This window comes from Mustela lutreola, chromosome 2, assembly GCF_030435805.1.
Source record: "Mustela lutreola isolate mMusLut2 chromosome 2, mMusLut2.pri, whole genome shotgun sequence".
NCBI classification, from domain to species: Eukaryota; Metazoa; Chordata; class Mammalia; order Carnivora; family Mustelidae; genus Mustela; species Mustela lutreola.
This window is the reverse complement of record NC_081291.1, coordinates 19,075,422-19,092,993: the sequence shown is the minus strand read 5'-3', so window position 1 is coordinate 19,092,993 and position 17,572 is coordinate 19,075,422. Positions and strand designations below refer to the sequence as shown.

Below are 17,572 nucleotides of genomic sequence, written 5' to 3'. Positions count from 1 at the left end.
CTTTACGACTGACCCTCTACCGCAGTCTTTCTGTACCAGTTGTTTTCCGGACCGAGAAAGCCATCTCCCCCAACCCCCGTTTCAGAAGCTGGTTTAGAGCAGACCCCGCCTCTCCAAGCAGCCATGCGGAGGGCAGGAGAGGATGTTGTGGGATTGTGACTGCGCCTCCCTCCGTGCTTGGGGGCCCTGGTTCGCCGCCTCCCCGCTGAGTGGAGGTTTCTCTTTCCTCCGCAGGTACTGCCCCACCTGTAAGAAGCATCAGCAGGCCACTAAGAAGTTTGACCTGTGGTCCTTGCCGAAGATCCTGGTGGTCCACCTCAAGCGTTTCTCCTACAACCGATACTGGAGGGATAAGCTCGACACAGTCGTGGAATTCCCGGTCAGGTGGGTCCCCGAGCTTCGGAAAATTAAAAAGTCGGCAGGAGACCGGGGCACCGGCCGGCTGAGAGTTCTGTCACCAGAGATTCTCCTGCATTAGGATGTGTGTTGCTGGGCTGCAGGCAGTTGGACTTCGGCTGACCCCCCCCCATCCTCCTACCCCTGGGGAAAAGATTGTTCGGCGGAAGCGCTTCCCAGGCTCAGGGTATCCCCTTAACCGATCTGGGCCTACCATCTGTCATGGGTCCAGGGGGCCTGGGTTCAGCCGGATGGTGCAGACACACAGGGCTGCTGCTCCAGAAACCTGGATGACGGGGGCCAGCAGCAAGGGCGCAGAGCCACCTGTCCGGTCCCTGGGGCAGAGAGTGAGACTGGCTGCCTACTCGTGTCCCCAGGTCCCAGGACGCAGAGTGATGGGCCCAGGAAAGTAAGTCCACCAAGTAAGAGTTTGTCCACAAAGTGCGGATTTTAAAATGCTTCCTGGGGGGTGGGAGTGGAGGTAGAGAGATGGATAGAGTGTAGACGTTCGTCTAAAAATGTGTTCAACTTTTCTGTATGTTCAAAATTTTTCAAAATAAAATGTTGGGGGAAAAAGTGTTCTGGGACCTGTTTTGGCATTTAGCTGAAGTTTTTATAGCTCCAGCTGTAATTTTGATCCTGCCAGCCAGGATCCACGTAGCGGCTGTAGCCCTCTTGTCCATGCCCAGAGCCTGTCCTCACCGCGGGGTGCAGGGCCGGAGCTCCTCGGGCAGCTTCTCTGCAGCCTGCACAGGCCAGTGCTCAGCCCGAGCCAGTGCTTGGGCCCCAGCTGCCACGGCCTCTTCATCCGCTTCTGCCGTGGTTTGCCTTCGACAGCTCCCGTGTTCCAGCCTCCTGCATTAAAGGGGTTGCTGGGTTACTGCCGCTTCTCTCTCTGAGTTTAATGTATTAAAGACCATTTTTGTGTTTTGTGCTCAGAGCTCTGAACATGTCGGAGTTTGTGTGTGACCTGTCAGCGAGGCCTTATGTGTACGACCTCATTGCCGTGTCTAATCATTATGGAGCCATGGGGGTTGGCCACTGTAAGTACTGGCGTTGCTGCCTCTGACGTGTTGACGTGCCCTCCGCCAGTCTCACTGGCCCTTTCCTGTGTGCCGAGCCCTGCCCTAAGCGCCTTACACAGCGCCTCAAGCCTGTAGTGTCAAGGTGTCAGGCTTTGTTGAACTGCTGCTGGTACTGCTTCATTCTCTCTCTCTTTCTCTTCATATTCTTTTTTTTTTTTTTTTTTAAGATCTTAGTTTTAAGTACTTTCTCCTCCCTACACGGGCTTGAACTCATGACCCCAAGCTCAGGGGTCTCATGCTCCACTGACTGAGGAGCCAGGCATCCCTGGTCTTCATATTCTTTTTTTTTTTTTTTTTAAAGATTTTATTTATTTATTTGACAGAGAGAGATCACAAGTAGGCAGAGAGGCAGGCAGAGAGAGAGAGGAGGAAGCAGGCTCCCTGCTGAGCAGAGAGCCCGATGCGGGACTCGATCCCAGCACCCTGAGATCATGACCTGAGCCGAAGGCAGCGGCTTAACCCACTGAGCCACCCAGGCACCCCCTGGTCTTCATATTCTTGAATCCAATAGTCCCGCCTCTGGGAATCTATGCTATGGAAAGTACTTGATATTGGGAAAAAGCTTGAAGCACAAAGATTCAGCTATTGTAGTGAAAAATTAGTAGCTGCATCAGTGACCCAGCAGTTGGCACTGCTCTCCACCTATGTGTTGGAAGAGCGCGCAGCCATTGCAAAAGAAAATGAATGATAACATGGGGAGTTGCCCAGAACATGTTCAGACTTGTGTCATTGCAGAAGCCAGTATCACAGCTATGCTAAAGCAGAAAGCAAGGAAACTTTCTCCTCTTTACCTTATCTTCCAGAATGTCTGGAATGTGTAGGTTTTTGTTTTTTAAATGATTTATTTATTTAAGAGAGGGAGAGAGCAGGTGGCCAGTGGGGAGGGGCAGAGGTAGAGGGACTATAGGGACAGGCCCTCGGCACCTTCTCCTACATTCTTCAACCCTGGGGTAGGCAGTGCAGTGAGGGATGAAGAGCTGGCCCAAAGTCAGTGCAGTCGGTGGAGACAAGCAACCAGTTCTCCATTAGAGTCCGTCATTTCGTAGAGTCTGGAAGGGACAGGAACTACTCATTGTTGCTGGGATTACTGTTGTAAACACATCTTGCTGGGGAATAGTATAAAATCAAGACAGAAAGTGTTTGCTGTGGGGAATGCTAGGCCCACTGTGAGGAATTGTTACCCAGCCTCAGACTTTTCACGGTTTCAGAGAAAGATACATTTAAAGCGTCTTGTCCACATCCCAGCTCTGCAAAGCCAAACGCCCAGGTGTCCCTCACCGGGATTACCCTGGAGGATACAGAGGTAGGAAGAGGCAGTAGTAACCATCTACTGGACCAAGTGAAGTTTGACTTGACCGGTTTTTTTGAGAGCCATTTTTGCTAAAATCTTAAACTGTCAGCTTCCTTTGTGGGTCCCTTGGCTCTGGATGATTACTTATAGCCATCCTGAAGATTGATATTGGATTTCTCTATTCTTTTGATTAGTTTCGCAAAATTACAGCTTAAAGCCTTGGTCCCTGACAGCTCCATTCTTACCACCACCCCGCCTTTTTTTTTTTTTTTTTTTTTTCCAGGGCAAGAGAGAGAGATTATGGGAGGGGGAGAGATGATCTTATGCAGGCTACACGCCCACATGGAACCCAGTGAGGGCTCAAAATCACAACCCTGAGATCATGACCTGAGCTGAAATCAAGAGTCGGATGCTTAACCTGCTGAGCCCGCCAGGGTCCCCATTTTTACCCTTTTTGAGGAAGAACAGATTTCAAAAAAAGAGGAGTTATCTTTTAGTTGTCACCTGCAAATTACTTTTAATTTCAGGGCCTTTGTTTTTTTTTTTTAGCGTTTTATTGTTGTTTAGTGCAAGCCTAATAAACTAGCCAGATGAGTTCTCTGGTGATTGCTAGAGGTATTTTCTTTGTTGACTTGGCAGACACTGCATATGCGAAGAACAAACTGAACGGGAAATGGTATTATTTTGATGATAGCAACGTGTCCCTGGCCTCTGAGGATCAGATAGTGGTGAGTAGGCTCTAGTGCTGGATTCCCCCTCTTATCTGATGGATTAAAGCTGAGAAGGGTCTCCCGGGCCATCCTAATGTGACAGTGGAAGCTAGGAGTGGTAGACAAAAGAGTTGACTGCCATTCTTTCCAGAACCCTTGCTAAATGAGAAACTTCACTCTCCAGGTTTGGTCGCAGGCACTGGCCCTTCCCCACTCTCTGGGCAGGGTCACCTTCCTGGTTGCCTCTGTGCACGGTTGCACAGGGCAAGATGGCAGAGCCCCGAGAACAAAGCCCTGTTTCGAACAGTGAGCGAAAAGCTGGGAGAATGGGTGATCATTCCAACCGGTGAATGAACTTTTCCCCTCTTGTGTTTTAGACAAAAGCGGCTTATGTGCTATTTTACCAACGTCGAGATGATGAATTTTATAAGACGCCTTCAGTCGCTGGTTTTCCTGGATCCTCCGAGGGAGGGACAAGCCCAGGCAGCTCGCAGCAGGGCACGGGGGATGATGAGGCTTGCAGCATGGACACCAACTGATGCTGCCTCCGAGACCCTGCTGCCCCTCAGCACCAGTGTAATCCCCCAGGAGAACATCTTTGACACTCTGAAGACTACTAGTGTTCCGTCTAAAAACCAGATGAGGAAATCCCCTGCTTTTATGAGCAGAAGAAAAAAAAGACCCTGTTTGCTCAGAAGGGTTATGTCAAGAGGCTGAATTATTTTTCTTTTTATACAGGTGGTGAGAAATTTCTGTAAGACCTGTGGAGCTGGAAAGTGTGGGGGGGTCGGGAGGGGGGTGCACAGTGGAGTAAGGCCGAGGAATTCCAAAGAATCGAGAGGAACACTGTCATTGAGTGCGGTGGCCACGAAGACCCACTGCAGGCCGCCCTGAGTTCCTGGATTTCTCATTCTGGTGCTGGTTCCTGGTCACGCCAGCAGTCTGCCCACAGTAAACCAAGCCTCCAGTTCACTTGATGTTGTCCCCTTCTCCCTTGCTCTGCACTGACATGGGTTTATAATTCCCTCAAAATTGGTCCCTGAAGCCCATTTCTGTTTCCCTTTGAGCCATCTTGGAATTTCCAGCTTTCTTCCCCGTAATGAAATGAAGATATTTGGTGTTGGGGTCTCCCACCCCTCAATCTCGTGTGGAACCTAGCAGTTCTGTTATGTCCCTCACCATCCTTGATGAATTGAGACGGTTGGAGACGGGGTGGCGCGTTTATTAGATATCACTTTAAAAAAGTTGGTACACAAAACTTCTGGGTCCAGTGGCCCATCCAGTTTCTCTCCACGTTGGCTTGAGAATGGGAACCTTTCCCTTCTCGCCGACTTTGGTAAGAAATGAAATTATGCCCCTCCTCCCCCAGCGGTTTCTGGTTGGTCTTACCCCCGCCCCCCTTCCCTAACCACCCCCCCACACCCCCCCGCATCCGGCAGCGTCCCTCCCTGGTGGGGGTGGGGGGGCCCTCGCTTCCGCTGCGCTGAGTGGGTTTTAAGAAGAGGTGGTCAGTCCGGGCATTCTTGTCTGACCTTTAACCTTGGCGGGGGTGGGGGGAGCAGGGAACGCCATTCTCGGGCACGCGACCGGCTGGGACGTGCGCGGCGACCGTTGGCCCCGGTGGCGGTGTGGCCGCGCTGGCGGGTGAGGACACGCCTCCGGACCTTCCGCCCGAGGGCCGGCTGCGGGCTGCGGGCTGCTGGAGAGGGCGGAGAGGGGTTGCAGAGGCGGTTGGGTTGGGCTGGGCCGGGCAGGGCGGCAGGGGCGGGCGGGCCCGGAGCCGGGGAAGGCGGGGCTGGGCGTCCCTGGGGCTCCAGTCCGACCGCTGGCTCCTCTGGGAGATCCGCGGGCCACACCCGCCACCTGGGCAGGAGGGCGACCGGAGTGTGGGTTCCTCTGCCGTCTGGCCGGTGGCGTGGATCAAGCTCCGGGAGATGCGCTCTTTGGGGGTGGTTTGGGACTTCGTCTGTAACGTTATTCTCGTGTTGCTCTTCCAATGTGCATTTCCAATGTGTTACATAATAAAGACGTGGTCGCTTTTAGGGGAAATGTCAGAAAAACTGCGAAGATGCAGGAAGGAGCTGACTGCGGCCATTGACCGGGCCTTTGAAGGCGTCAGTCATTCCCAGGAGTGCTCGGGCCGGCCGAGGCTGGAGCTGGACGCCGCGCCGCTCTCCTTCCCCCTCCCCGTGCACCGGCTCCTCTGCAGGAGGCACCCGCAGGCGGCCTGCTCCTCCTCCGCGGCTCCCTTCCTTCCAGTCCCCTGCGCTCCTGAGAACGAGAGCCCAGCCTTTGCGCCCAACCATGCCCCAGTGAATGCAAAGCCACAGGCTTCATGCCCGAAAAGAAAACCTCTGACCAGTAAGGAAAACGTATTGATGCATTCCTCCATTTTGGCACCGGAAAGACAGTTCTGGAGAGCCGCGGGAGACGGGGAGAACTGGAGAAAAGACAGCCTAAGGTGATTCCAACTTGACAGTGTAAAAAGTTACCGTCGGGGGGCCCTCGTTTCTGAAAATGTGCACGTTCCTGAGTTGAGTGCAGCACCGCTTCTGCCTGCCCCTAGGATTGCCAGACCCTTCCTAGAGACCACTCTGCGGGTCCCACAATGGTAGTGAACGTTAGAGATCCTGATTCTAAGTCACTTCGTTTTTCATACTGCAGAAAGGAAAATCTTCATTCCAGTGTCCCTGCTAGGGAGAGGCCAGATGCGTGGCTGGTCCCTACTTCCTGCTTTCATCCTTGCTTCTGCGGTCTTCACCCCCCTCCCTAACCTACCCCCGCTCCCCACCTCATGAGGTCTTAGACCTCACGTTAAGATCTCCCTTAGACCTTTTTTTCCCTGATAGCTTCAAAGATTCTCTGTTTACATGAGGTCTATAACGTGGGGCTCCCTCACCACCCTGAGACCAAGAGTCACATGCTGTTCTAACTAAGCCCGCCAGGTGCCCCTCTCCCCAGTAAAGTTTAAACTGCCTGGTTTTAGGCACCTTGAGCTGGAGCAAGGATGACCCTATGGGCTGGAACTTCAGGGTCCTGCCATCTTGGCTGCCCTGGAAGCAGCAAAGGAAGAAGCCATTGAGTGGGTTCCATTCTGACATGTGAATATGGGCATCTGTAGGCAGAAAGGCACCATCACAAAGGTGCTGTCACCAGTGCGCTGTCAGCGATGCTCGTGAGTCGCGAGGATATTATTAGTCGACATCACTGACTCAGCAGTTTCCAACCGTCTCTGTAATCACAGCATAGTTACCAGTATGTTTTGTTTTTAAGATGAACACTGAGTTCCCCACAAGGTTTTCTTTGAAGAGGCTCTAACCCTCCACCTTTTCTTCTTTTTTTTCTACTTGGGGGTTGCAGGAAAGATATGGAGAAAGATTTGAAGGTTGACTCAAACATGCCACTCAGCAATTCTAGCCAAGAGGTCACAAAAGATCTGCTTGATATGATCGGTGAGTACAAAGGGCACACCTGTCCCCTCCTTGGGAGGACAGGTCCTTCACGCAGGCCCCTGAGTCGGCAGGTGTCTTTAAAAAACAAAACCACTCTCTCAGCTCTCATCCGTCTACGTGGTGCCTCTGTTTTGCCCGCGGCAGGCTCTCTGCACCGGGCCCTCATGCAGCTGATAGCCCGTGGAGTCGCACAGGAATCAGGTCATTTCATAAATGTCTGGTTACAGTGAATCCCTGGGCATAAGGGACAGTCGTCCCCAGGGCTTGGCGGTTGAGCTTAGTTCTGGAGACAGGACATAGGCAAAGATGGGGTGTGGGGGTTGGTGGTCCCCCAAGATTAGAAGGAAAGTTAGAAACTCACGTCTCCCCTGTAATGCCAACACCCAGAGAAAGCCAATGTTAACCGTGCTAGAGATCTTGCCAGAGGTTTTTTCCTACACATCTGTACATTTTGTGTGGGAACTATGTATTTTTTGTTTGCTCTTTTTTTCCAAATGACTCACACTGCTCAGTGGACAGACAGCCCCAGTGAAAGGCACTGCCTGAACCTCTTGGCTCTGGAAGGGCCGCCAGGTTCTAAGGGATGAAGAGAGGCCTGGTGGGAGGAGAGGCTCCCCTGAGGCCACGGAGCAAGACACCTACGGAGCCACTGGGCGAGTGGCTGGTGTCTCCTCTGGGGTAGCCGCAGAGAGGAGTCCGAGTCCTCTGCCTCCGCTCACCATCCCCCACACTCCTCGCCAGCCCTGGGCAGCAGTCTGATTTTGCTGAAGGCTCCATTTTTCTCACAGGATGTGTTGCCATGCCTGCAGGTCAGGGAGTTCCCTAAGATCCAAGACCAGCCCAGACATGTCTGAGTCGTCCTTGCTGGGGGACCAGCAGGTCGTTGGGCTCAATAAACGCAGAGCCAGAGGGGTGGGCACCAAGACCACCTTAGCATCTGGGGCCCAGTTTGGCAGCCCGCCTGCCCTGACGTCCCCGGAGAGGGCTGCCCGTTGTGGGTTTTCACTGGTGCCTGAAACGTCTCCTGAAACATCTCACTGGAATCGTAATGCTGAATGTTCTTATTTTTAAGACCATACGAGCATCCGAACTATTGAAGAGTTGGCTGGGAAACTAGAATTTGAAAACGAGCTGAACCGTGTGTGTGGCCGCTGTGGAGATTCGCCCTTCAGGGAGGAGGCCTGGGCCTTGCTTGTGGACGAGAGCCCTCAGAAGGGCCCGGAGAGCGACCCCGGCAGCCTCAAGCAGGCTTTCGACGATCACAATATCGTGGAGACTGTGCTAGACTTGGAAGAGGACTACAATTTGATGAGCTCTTTCAAGTACCAGGTTGAGTAAGGACAGCTGCCTGGAGCTTTGGTTCTTTCCAGGAGCAGGCTGCCGTTCGGGCAGTGGTCAGCGTCCCGGGGGCCTCTGCCACGTGGCTGGCTGGATCGGAGAATGCCACACCCTTTAACTTGCACTTGTGTCCCTTTTTGAGCTGAAAGCCCAATTTTTTTATTCTGTTGTTTTGAATTGTTTCTCACTGTTGATTTTTTTCCCACTTTTCTTGACAGCTAAACTGTGTTTTTGATTGGTATTTAATACAGCCAGCACCCAAGGCAGGTGCTGGTCGTGGCCTCTGCTGTGTCTCCTGGTGTTCTTTTCCATGGGCCCCTGAAGAAGTACTGGGACCACAACCAGGGTGGGCTTTGTGTACCCCCTGGGACCAGCCCAGGCCAGCCCAGCCCACACAGACCGTGGCCCCCAGCCCTCCTCCCCTTGCACGCCGCGCTATCTGTTCTCTGCCTGGGCTCCAGACCCTTCTTATGTCCAGATCAACGTCCCCTCAGCACCCCCAACCCTAACCCTGCTCAGCTTGAAGACCACTGCTGGGGCCTCATGGTTGTGTTGGAGGGGCGGATCCCCACCTGACAGGACATGCCCACGAGGCCTCCCCACCACACACGCCGCGTCGGACACCCGAGTCCCCAACACAGGGCAGTGGGAGAAAGAGGTAAGCACAGGTCCTGCCCATCCACCTTCATGCCTGAGGCCTCACGCGTCCCACTCCAGGCCTGGAGACCGTGGAAGCCACACTGGGGCCAGAAGGGCCAGGGACAAAGAAGGAGCTAGGCCTGAAAGCCTAAAAGCCTGGCAGCAAAAGCCTAGTGGGGCTGGCTCCAGCCATACCCCTGGAAAGAAAGGACAAGGGCATCATCAGGAAGGGAGGCAAGCTTTGATGCCTCCCGGAGGCAGAGTCTCAGGGAAGCGCCTGCCTTCTGGGCTCAGATGGGCAGCATGGGGTGAGGAGGCTGGCACAGGGGCTACTGGTAAGACCCAAAGAACTGGGAAGGAAGGCCCCGTGGCCAAGGGGCCTCCTTGCCATGCCTTCTTTTAGGCTACAGACCTAAGCACAGGACAGGCTGCAAAGCCAGGGACCCAGGTCTGGTGACTCCCACTCTCCCGCAGAGACTTCCCGCTTCCCAGCAGGGTGGACACGGCATGGGATGGGCCTCCCCATGGGAAGGGCCTCGGGACAGCCACCCCCACTGCCCTGCCTGGGGCAGAGAGGGACAAGATTAACCAGAGGCTCCAACCCAGCCAACCTATACTCAGTCCCCACAGCAGGCGGGCGGCTCCCTCGGTAAGCACTCTGGCCCCGCGGGGTGGGGAGTTTCTTGTCCCTTAGCAGGAAGGACAGGAGCAAATGAGGAGAAAGGCCCAGAGCATCCTGGGAGGCCCTGCTCAGGTGTAGGGCGGTCTGTGCGCGGAGAGATGTCTACCTGATCCCCGAGAAAGCCAGGGCTCGTGACAGTGCGTTCCGAATTGTAAGTGCTGATGTGGACAGTCTCTCTGGGAGAAGGTGGCGCTGAATCCACCTAATCCCACCGCATCCCTTCACCACCGCTTGACGCTGGACTCCACTCAGTGACTCACTTCCTAGGAACAAAGGGAAAAATAAAAACATTTCTTTTTTCCTAAAGATTGTATTTATGTGGCAGAAAGAGAGAGCGGGAGCTTGCACAAGCAGGGGGAGCAGCAGAAGCGGGAGAAACAGGCTCCCCGCTCAGCAGGGAGCCCAGTGCAGGGCTGGGTCCCAGGTCCTGAGCCGAAGGCAGACACTTAACCAACTGCGCCACCCAGGCTCCCCAAATCCGTAAATTTCTATGGAGAAGCCTGATGGCACCCAAGCAAGTGATAAAGGGGACACCACCAGTGATGTCATGTGGATGCCACCCCTACCCCCCCCACCAAGGAGAAGGAGCCTCCACTTCCATTGGCTTCTTACCCAAAGCCCACGTCCCCGGTCTAATCACAAGCTAAACGGCCGACAAACCCAGGCTGGGATGTCCTGCAGGACGCCCGGCTGGCTCTCCAGACTGTCAAGGTCATGAAGAACAAGGAAAGACTCCAAACACGTCACAGACTAGTGAAGACTAAGGAGACACACTGATTCTCTGTGTGGTAGTCGGGATTGCATCCGGGAGCAGAACGAAGATGATGGAAAAACCAGCAAAGTCTAAACAAAGGCCAGAGTTCATGTATGTTTCTCAGCTTTGACAAAACATGCCTCAGTTACGTAAGACAAGGGGAAGCTGGGTGAAGGGTGGATACAAACCGTCACTGCAACCTTCCTGTAAATCTAGTTATTCTGAAACTTCAAGTATTTATTTTTTGAAAGTGCACTTGGTCTCCAGTTTGCACAGATGTGTGTGAGCACAGCATGTGCAGGAGATTGTCACGGAGGGACGAGGGGGTTTGTCTTTTTTTCCCCTTTGTCCATATTTTCTAATTGATCTGCCGTGGACATGCACAGCTTCTTAAAGCCCTCATCTCCACCAGCCAGCCACAGTTATCCCTACCCGCTGACTGCCCAGAACTGACTTTCACAGTCCCCAGAAGCTGGAGCGGAGGCCAGACCTGTAACGGGAGGACTCACAGGACCTTGATCTTAAGGATTCGGGGTCCAGGGACTGGAAGCTCCAGGTCTCTTGGAGCTGCTGCTCAGCATTCCATTCCTGCTCCCCCAGGGTCTTTGCACAGGGAGTGGGTGCTGGGAACGGGGGTGGGGGGTGGGGGGAGAGGGGGCTAGCCCTAACCACAGAAGACTGAAAAAAACAAAGGAAAGGATTAGAGGAGACTATGGTCCTTGAGAACAAGGGTCAGCATGGGGGAGGGACCAAGCTCTCCCTCATGGGACAGACAGACATATTGCTATTTTAGCTAAGCCTTTATGTAAAAATTCAGATTTACCAGAGGGGTAATTCGTCCTGGGATCCTTGAATGAGGAGATTTTCTTCACTGTAGAAACACAGCTATTCAGTTAAAGCAGGTGAGCCTTGAGCCTCTGGCTCTCCAGTCCCAGACTAACAGGGGGAGCCATATGGCCATTTCCCTGGCGACATGCACTCCTGTCTCCATATCCCTGACTCCCTGAGGTGCCCCAAGGAGACCTTCCTCCCTTTGTCATCTGCTTTACTGGGCAGATATGTGCTCACGCACGTACAGCGGGGGTGTTCGGGGAGTGGGGCTCCAAGGACTTAGCTAGAAGGGGAACAGGAGTCTAGAACATTTATTTTAATACAACTTCCTCAGGTTTTCAGGGGGCTGGGACCAAAGGCTTCTCGGGGAGACAATGACAGTCATATTTGAGAAACTAAAAATGTTTTACGTCATTTGGTTCTCTCCCCCGCAGCTCATCTTGGCAAACCAAACAATCACTGAATTGTTTCCGTGGAAACACCAAACTGTGATTTGGATTAGCAGACTCAAAATAGAAACAAGGCAACCTCAAGAATAAATAGGAGCTTTGGAACCTGCTAATCACAAACTGCAAATTCAAGCCACAGCACAAGGCACGTGAGAAGTGGGGCCCATCTAGCCCTGTAAGAGGTCTCCAGGTCCCCTGGCTACATCCCACCAGTGTCCCTGCCCAAGCCACTAGAAAGCGGCTCTATATGCAGACTAGTAAGACTTTGTAAGGTGGGAGCTGGTCGGCTCCTAGAAGCTCCTAGGACCTGCTGGTGGTGGGGGGGGAGGGCAGGCAAGGACGGCTGAGGAAGAAGGGGTAGGAAAATGGAGAGACGAGCCAATGGTTGCGTGAAGGTCAGCCAGCAAGGAGCAGAGAGCCACAGCTAAGGCCTGGGAGCCGAGGAACAGGTCTTTCAAAAGAATTTAGGGATGGCCATGGGCTGGAAATGTTGACCCTGGCTTCAGCTTCGTCCCTATTGCCACGTCCTCCACATTCCTGGACATGGCTATCTAGCCACATGGGGCGAAAGTCTGAAATCTTGCCAGGTGAGCTCTGGGGGCACTTCCGGTTAGTAAGCCTCTGTTTCTGTGTGGCTCCAGCCGGCTCAGCCAGGCACTGGGGCCTGTCTTCTCATCTCTGGATCTCCAGGCTCCCCTCCCCCTGCCTCCTGCTCCCTCTCACTGGGGGACTAGGAGAGCTACCTCCTGGCCCACCTGTTCTGACTTCTTGGACCCCCACTTCTTATCCCAGGGCAAACCGGCAGAAGGGAACAGAAAACCTGGGGGCATGTGTCCTTCCCCTGTGCACCCAGGAATGTGCTGGTAGGGCAGCGACACCATCCTCCTACTAGAGGGGTTGTGAGCTGTTAGTGGTCAAAGAAATTGAGGAAGAGATTTGCAAAAGAGGCCTAATTCAGGCCAAGCTCCCTCTTCCTGAATGGCCAGGTTGGGGCTCACTGGGTATCAGCGTGCCATCTCCACCAGCTGGCCCCAGGACGTTTAATATGGCAGCGACCGGTGAAGAAGGCATGCAGACGACAGAGGCCACTGCACCTGATTGCAGATAATTACTGAAAAGGCTTTCATGGCAAGACTGTCTGAGGCTCTGGCAATCTGCTTTCTACCTGGAGTATGTGGGAGAATGTTAATATTTTATGTTCCAGATAAATATTTATAGAGTAGACAAAGTTTTACTTAGGAAATCTACTTGACAATGAATCCTAGCCTTAGTGGGGAAGGACTCTCTGTGCTCGGCCAGCTGGAAAATGACTGATTTGATGAAAGGTTTTGGCCTAAGGCCTGGCATGAAAAAATTTTCAAAACTGCTCAACCCTTGTAGGAAGCAACTATCTTTTTTTGAATACAGAAAGGCTACATTCTGGGCACTCTGGGTGGAGAAGGGTTGCTGGCATCTGGCCGGGGAGAGAAGAGGCCATACTGCGGGAGACCCCTCATCAGGAGCCCTTTGGAACTTCTCAGACAAAATGCTAAAAAGGGAGGTTGCAAGGGGATGCTGGAGAACTGACTTTGGGACAGGGCTGCAGGGAACTGTTCAAATGGTGAGCAAGAAATCTCTGCTCTCAGTATTTGTCAAGTGTCTGCTCGTGTCAGACACTCTCCCGGATGCTGGGGGTACCGCAGGGGTGAGGCAGACGCTGTTATTGCTTCCGAGGTTTATAGTCCCCCCCCCCCCCCCAGCAAGGCGGGTAAAACATAGGTGTGCACATCAATACACCATTTGAGATGGGGCTGTGCGAGAAAATTACAAGGGAAGGCAATGGGCAGTGAGTAAGGCAAGCTTCTACAGAAAAGGTCACCAAAAGACCTCTCTGTAGGTGACATTTAAATTGATACTTGAATGTCAAGAAAATTAGGTGATGTGGTTGGCTGGGGTCATTGTCAAAGGGAGGCAGCCCTAGGTGGCTCTCTGGGCTCTAGGTCCCTAGACTTCCCCCGACATCCCCCCTCCCCCCACCGTGGAGCCACATCTCTCTCAGCATCCAAAGAGCCAAAAACGCTGTGTGCTTTGGGGATGTGCCTGGGCTATGTCACGCTCACCAAATCTGGCAGGAACACAGTTTAAAAAAAAAAAAAAAAAAGTCTTAGGAATAAAATAAGAAACAGAATATCCTTTCCTGATGATTACCAGAGACAGGCAGTGTAATTTTAATTAACCCAGGCTTGTTAGGAGATAAATTTACTGCTCTTTCTACAAAAACACCCAGCTCATAGAACATTGAGTCACTTGATCTTTGACTCCAAAAAGAAATACTTCTGAAGAAATACAGGATTTCGTAACTCACAGCAGAATCAAAGAACAGAGGGTCCTCCTTTGGCATTTCAGAGTTGGACAGACCCTTCAATGGGAAGGCCACAGTCATAAATATTAATGGCGTTCTCTCAACAGGTTCTCAACTTTGAATTAAAACGATTAAACTTCTCTTTTTAATTTTTTAAAGATTTTATTTGCGAGAGAGAGAGAGAAAGCACGAGCAGGGGGAGGGGAAGAGGGAGAGGGAGAAGTAGGCTCCTTGCTAAGCTGAAGGCAGCTGCTTAACTAACTGAGCCACCCAGGCACCCCAAAATGATTAAACTTTTCAACTGAAAGATTTCCAGATCCAAACCCCTATGGTCTACAAGCCTTATGCTAACCACACAGCAGCCACCTGTAGTCAAGTTTGAGAAGGGCTGGAAGGAACCTACGGCGGGGCTGGGCCCCTTCCTCCCATGCTTTCCTTGCACAGAGGAAACCAGTAGGGAAGGCTGTAGAGGCTGGCAGAGGGCAGGGTAAAGAGACATCCAGTGAGTCTCACAGGGAGAGAAAAGGCTGGGCAGCCTGAGAGGGAGTCCAAGGCTACTCCCTTGGCCTTGGAAAGGGCTGCTGCCATTGCCTGTAGCTCCCAGCTTCAGGCCACAGGATGTCCTCGGTCTGGAAACCAGAGTAAGAGCAGCTTAGGCTGGTGCCTGATATCCCTGTCAAAGGTGTCGAAGGCAAATTAAACTCAGACTTTTGTGTGACACACCCCCTTGAAAATGAATGTCAAAATAAGAAATAAATCAAGAACCATTGCTTTCTATAATGGTCCACTCAGAGGCCCTAGAGTCATTTACTACTGCCTTAAAAATGGGCAACGACACGGAACTAGAGGGTATTATACTAAGCGCAGTAAGTCAGAGAAAGACAAATATATCCTTTCACTCATATGTAGGATTTCAGAAACAAATCAGATGAACATAGGGGAAGGAAAGGAAAAATAAAATCAGAGCTGGAGACAAACCATAAGAGTCTCTTAACTCTAGGGAACAAACAGGGTTGCTGGAGGGGACAGGGTTGGGGCACGGGGTGACTGGGTGAGGGGCACTAAGGAGGGACATGGTGTGATGAGCGCTGGGTGTTCTATGCAACTGATGAGTCACTCAACTCTACCCCTGCAATTAATGACACACTGTATGTTAATTAATCTGAATTTAAGGAGTATTAAAACAAGAAAATGAGCAGATTCTGGAAGCCAATCCATCCAGTGAGGATTTTTACTTTCAAACAATAAAGGAAGAGAAACCAGTCTGAGTAGGATGTTATTTATCAAAGTCATCTTGGGAAAAGCCTACAGGTAAAAAGATGGTATCTCTCTTATCCATTTGATTAAGTTGATGGGATATCCCTTCAATAAACTTAATGAAAAAAATATGCTTTTAAGTGTTTTAGATTTTTGTGGGGTTTTTGAGAGAGAGCATGAGTCGGGGGAGGCACAGAGGGAGACTGAGAGCTTGAGCAGGCTCCATGCTCAGTGCAGAGCCACATTCCGGGCTCAGTCTCAGAACCTGAGAGGACAACCTGCGCCGAGTCTGACGCTTAACCACGGAGCCACCCAGATGCCCGCCAAAACCATGCTTTTACATGTTTTATATGTTTTATTTTGTATTACAAAAGAAATATATATGTATAACAAAAATTCAAAACTCTCTGTATAAGAAAGCCAAAGTCTCATATAAGCCCAATGCTTTCCAGAAATATTGCTGGACCCTTAGATGCTCTCATTTGCTTGAAGAATGGCTGAAAACAGGATGGGGGAAAACAGCCAAGAAGAAAACTGGGACTGTGTGGCTGGTGTACAGCGCCCCTCTGGGCATTTGTTGGGTGTGGGTCACCTCTCTTCCACTGGCAGCGTAACAGTCTCTGTTTCTCTGTGCACAAGAGGACAGATTTAGTGTGTTCTGTAGTAATACATCCACTGATCAAAAAATGCAAGCACTCTGACAGTAAAACTGGATAAAAATAACAACAACAACAACAACAAAACCTGAGGCCTGGAAAAATATTGATTATATGCAGGAAATACTGTGAAGACCAAAAATGTTGTGTTGGGGAGTCGTGCTGCCACACACAACGGTTCTGTGGGAGCACTGCTGCCACTCGCTAGCCCTCCTGATTCCCTGCAACCGGGCTGCTGGCCCAGCTCCGCACCACCGTCCTCACACACTTCCCTCCAATAAATACGGACGCACGCAGCTCTCACGCCTGTCATGGGCAGCACCAGGAACCCAGCAGCCCAGATCTGCTCCACCAGCCCCGCACCCACCCTGCACTGACCCCAGCAGGGCCTCTGAGCCTGCGCGCTGCCGGCAGGGACTTCCTGCTGTTCGCGGGCCTCAGTGTGGGATCGTGTGTCTTTCCAGCTGCCACCCATCAACTACCAGCTGAAGAATTTTGTGGGCGGGTCAGAAGCCATCATCACTGCTATCAAAACCCAGATCATAGAGCATACTCTTCCCTGGCTCCTTGCACACAGGGGGGTCTGAACTTCCGAGGTTGAGGTCGCTGAACCAGCTCATCTGGTGGTCCCCCTGGGAACTGGTCGCAAGCAGGCTGTTGTCTTGGGAAGAAAGCCCACTGAGTTCTAAGAGGTCTCCTTGCGCTGCCCTCACTGCCTTAGTGCGCATGACTCTTCCTCCCAGAATAGCGCTGACTGGCTTTGTGGGGCTGTTGGGGCTCCACAGATGCAGGGGTTGAGCACGGGGTTTCTGCTGCTCCAGCGGGGGGCTTTGTGGGCCAGAAACTGGCGGCTGAGGGTATTTAGGAATGACAGCACAGGTTTTGCTAGGGGCTTGTTCTTGCTTCCTGGCTCGGAGCCTGCCTCTCTGGGACTTCCTGGGCGCCTGCTTTCTGCCTTTCCTCCCTCTTTCCACAGGTCTGCTTTTCTGTGCAGTCACCAGCCTCTGTTCACGAGGATCACATGGAGACACACCTGCAGCTTGACATTTTGGGCAGGTGTTCTTAATGCTGGCTGCAAATTTGTTTGAGTCCAGGGGTAGAAGCCTTGAGGCTCCCGGAGAAACCCAGTCCTTACCACCAGGAACTTCGGGGCCTGGGGAGCCGGCGCCATGGTTCTCAGAGCTGGTTTTAGGACCCGTCCAGTTCCTGCGGTTGGTCTGCACAGCCCTGTCCTTGACTCGCCTGTTTCTTCTGCTGGTTCCAGCTGCCTGCCGCATAGCCTCTTCTTGGAGAGCACCGCTTTCTGCTTTCTCACCACAGACACCAAACTCTCCAGGCTGCAGGGAGCCCATACTCCGAGTCCGTACAGCAGCGGGGGCCTGCGCCGGCCACAGAACTGCCTCCTCAGAAGCGTACCTGCCCTGCCTGGTGAAATGGAGGCTCTGGGCCAGAGGTGGTGAGGTCTGGGAAGTGCTGTCTTTCACATGCCCGGCTACCCGAGGGTCTGAAATCAATCTCTTCAGCTCTGCCAGGACACTGGCCACATTTAGCTGGCCAAGCTGCTCACACAGCTGCTGGAAGTCCTTACTCTGCTGGGCCACTAAAGCTTCAAGGTGCTTCAGGTCGGATCTCATTTCTATAAACTCTGCTTGTCTCTAGGGAAAGAGAGTGAGAAAAGCGCTATAGGCACT

The 17,572-nt window shown here is 52.4% G+C and overlaps 2 protein-coding genes and 1 long non-coding RNA gene across 8 annotated transcripts in view; 1 reads left to right on the top strand and 2 right to left on the bottom strand.

Moving 5' to 3' along the window:
* The window catches only part of USP4 (ubiquitin specific peptidase 4), a 53,326-nt gene extending 48,703 nt beyond the window's left edge, over positions 1 to 4,623 (top strand). For both annotated transcript variants that reach the window (XM_059160895.1, XM_059160893.1), the window contains 4 exons: positions 235 to 384; positions 1,336 to 1,439; positions 3,412 to 3,500; positions 3,860 to 4,623. In XM_059160895.1, coding sequence (XP_059016878.1) covers positions 235 to 384; positions 1,336 to 1,439; positions 3,412 to 3,500; positions 3,860 to 4,021 — 505 coding nt within the window. In that variant the 3' untranslated portion in view covers positions 4,022 to 4,623. The remainder of the gene's footprint in view (positions 1 to 234; positions 385 to 1,335; positions 1,440 to 3,411; positions 3,501 to 3,859) is intronic.
* On the bottom strand, positions 372 to 10,591 carry LOC131823925 (uncharacterized). Of its 2 annotated transcripts, XR_009350710.1 has the most exons (3): positions 10,206 to 10,484; positions 9,700 to 9,856; positions 372 to 1,251 (listed from the first exon to the last, which is right to left on the bottom strand). It is a non-coding gene; the product is annotated as an uncharacterized LOC131823925 (long non-coding RNA). The 2 variants fall into 2 exon arrangements; XR_009350709.1 differs by lacking the exon at positions 372 to 1,251 and having other exon boundaries at positions 4,038 to 9,856; positions 10,206 to 10,591.
* A 4,979-nt stretch (positions 10,592 to 15,570) lies between these two features.
* Positions 15,571 to 17,572, bottom strand: part of IHO1 (interactor of HORMAD1 1) — a 43,992-nt gene continuing 41,990 nt past the window's right edge. For all 4 annotated transcript variants that reach the window (XM_059160890.1, XM_059160892.1, XM_059160889.1 and 1 more), the window contains one exon: positions 15,571 to 17,536. In XM_059160890.1, the coding sequence (XP_059016873.1) occupies positions 16,388 to 17,536 (1,149 nt within the window). In that variant the 3' untranslated portion in view covers positions 15,571 to 16,387. The remainder of the gene's footprint in view (positions 17,537 to 17,572) is intronic.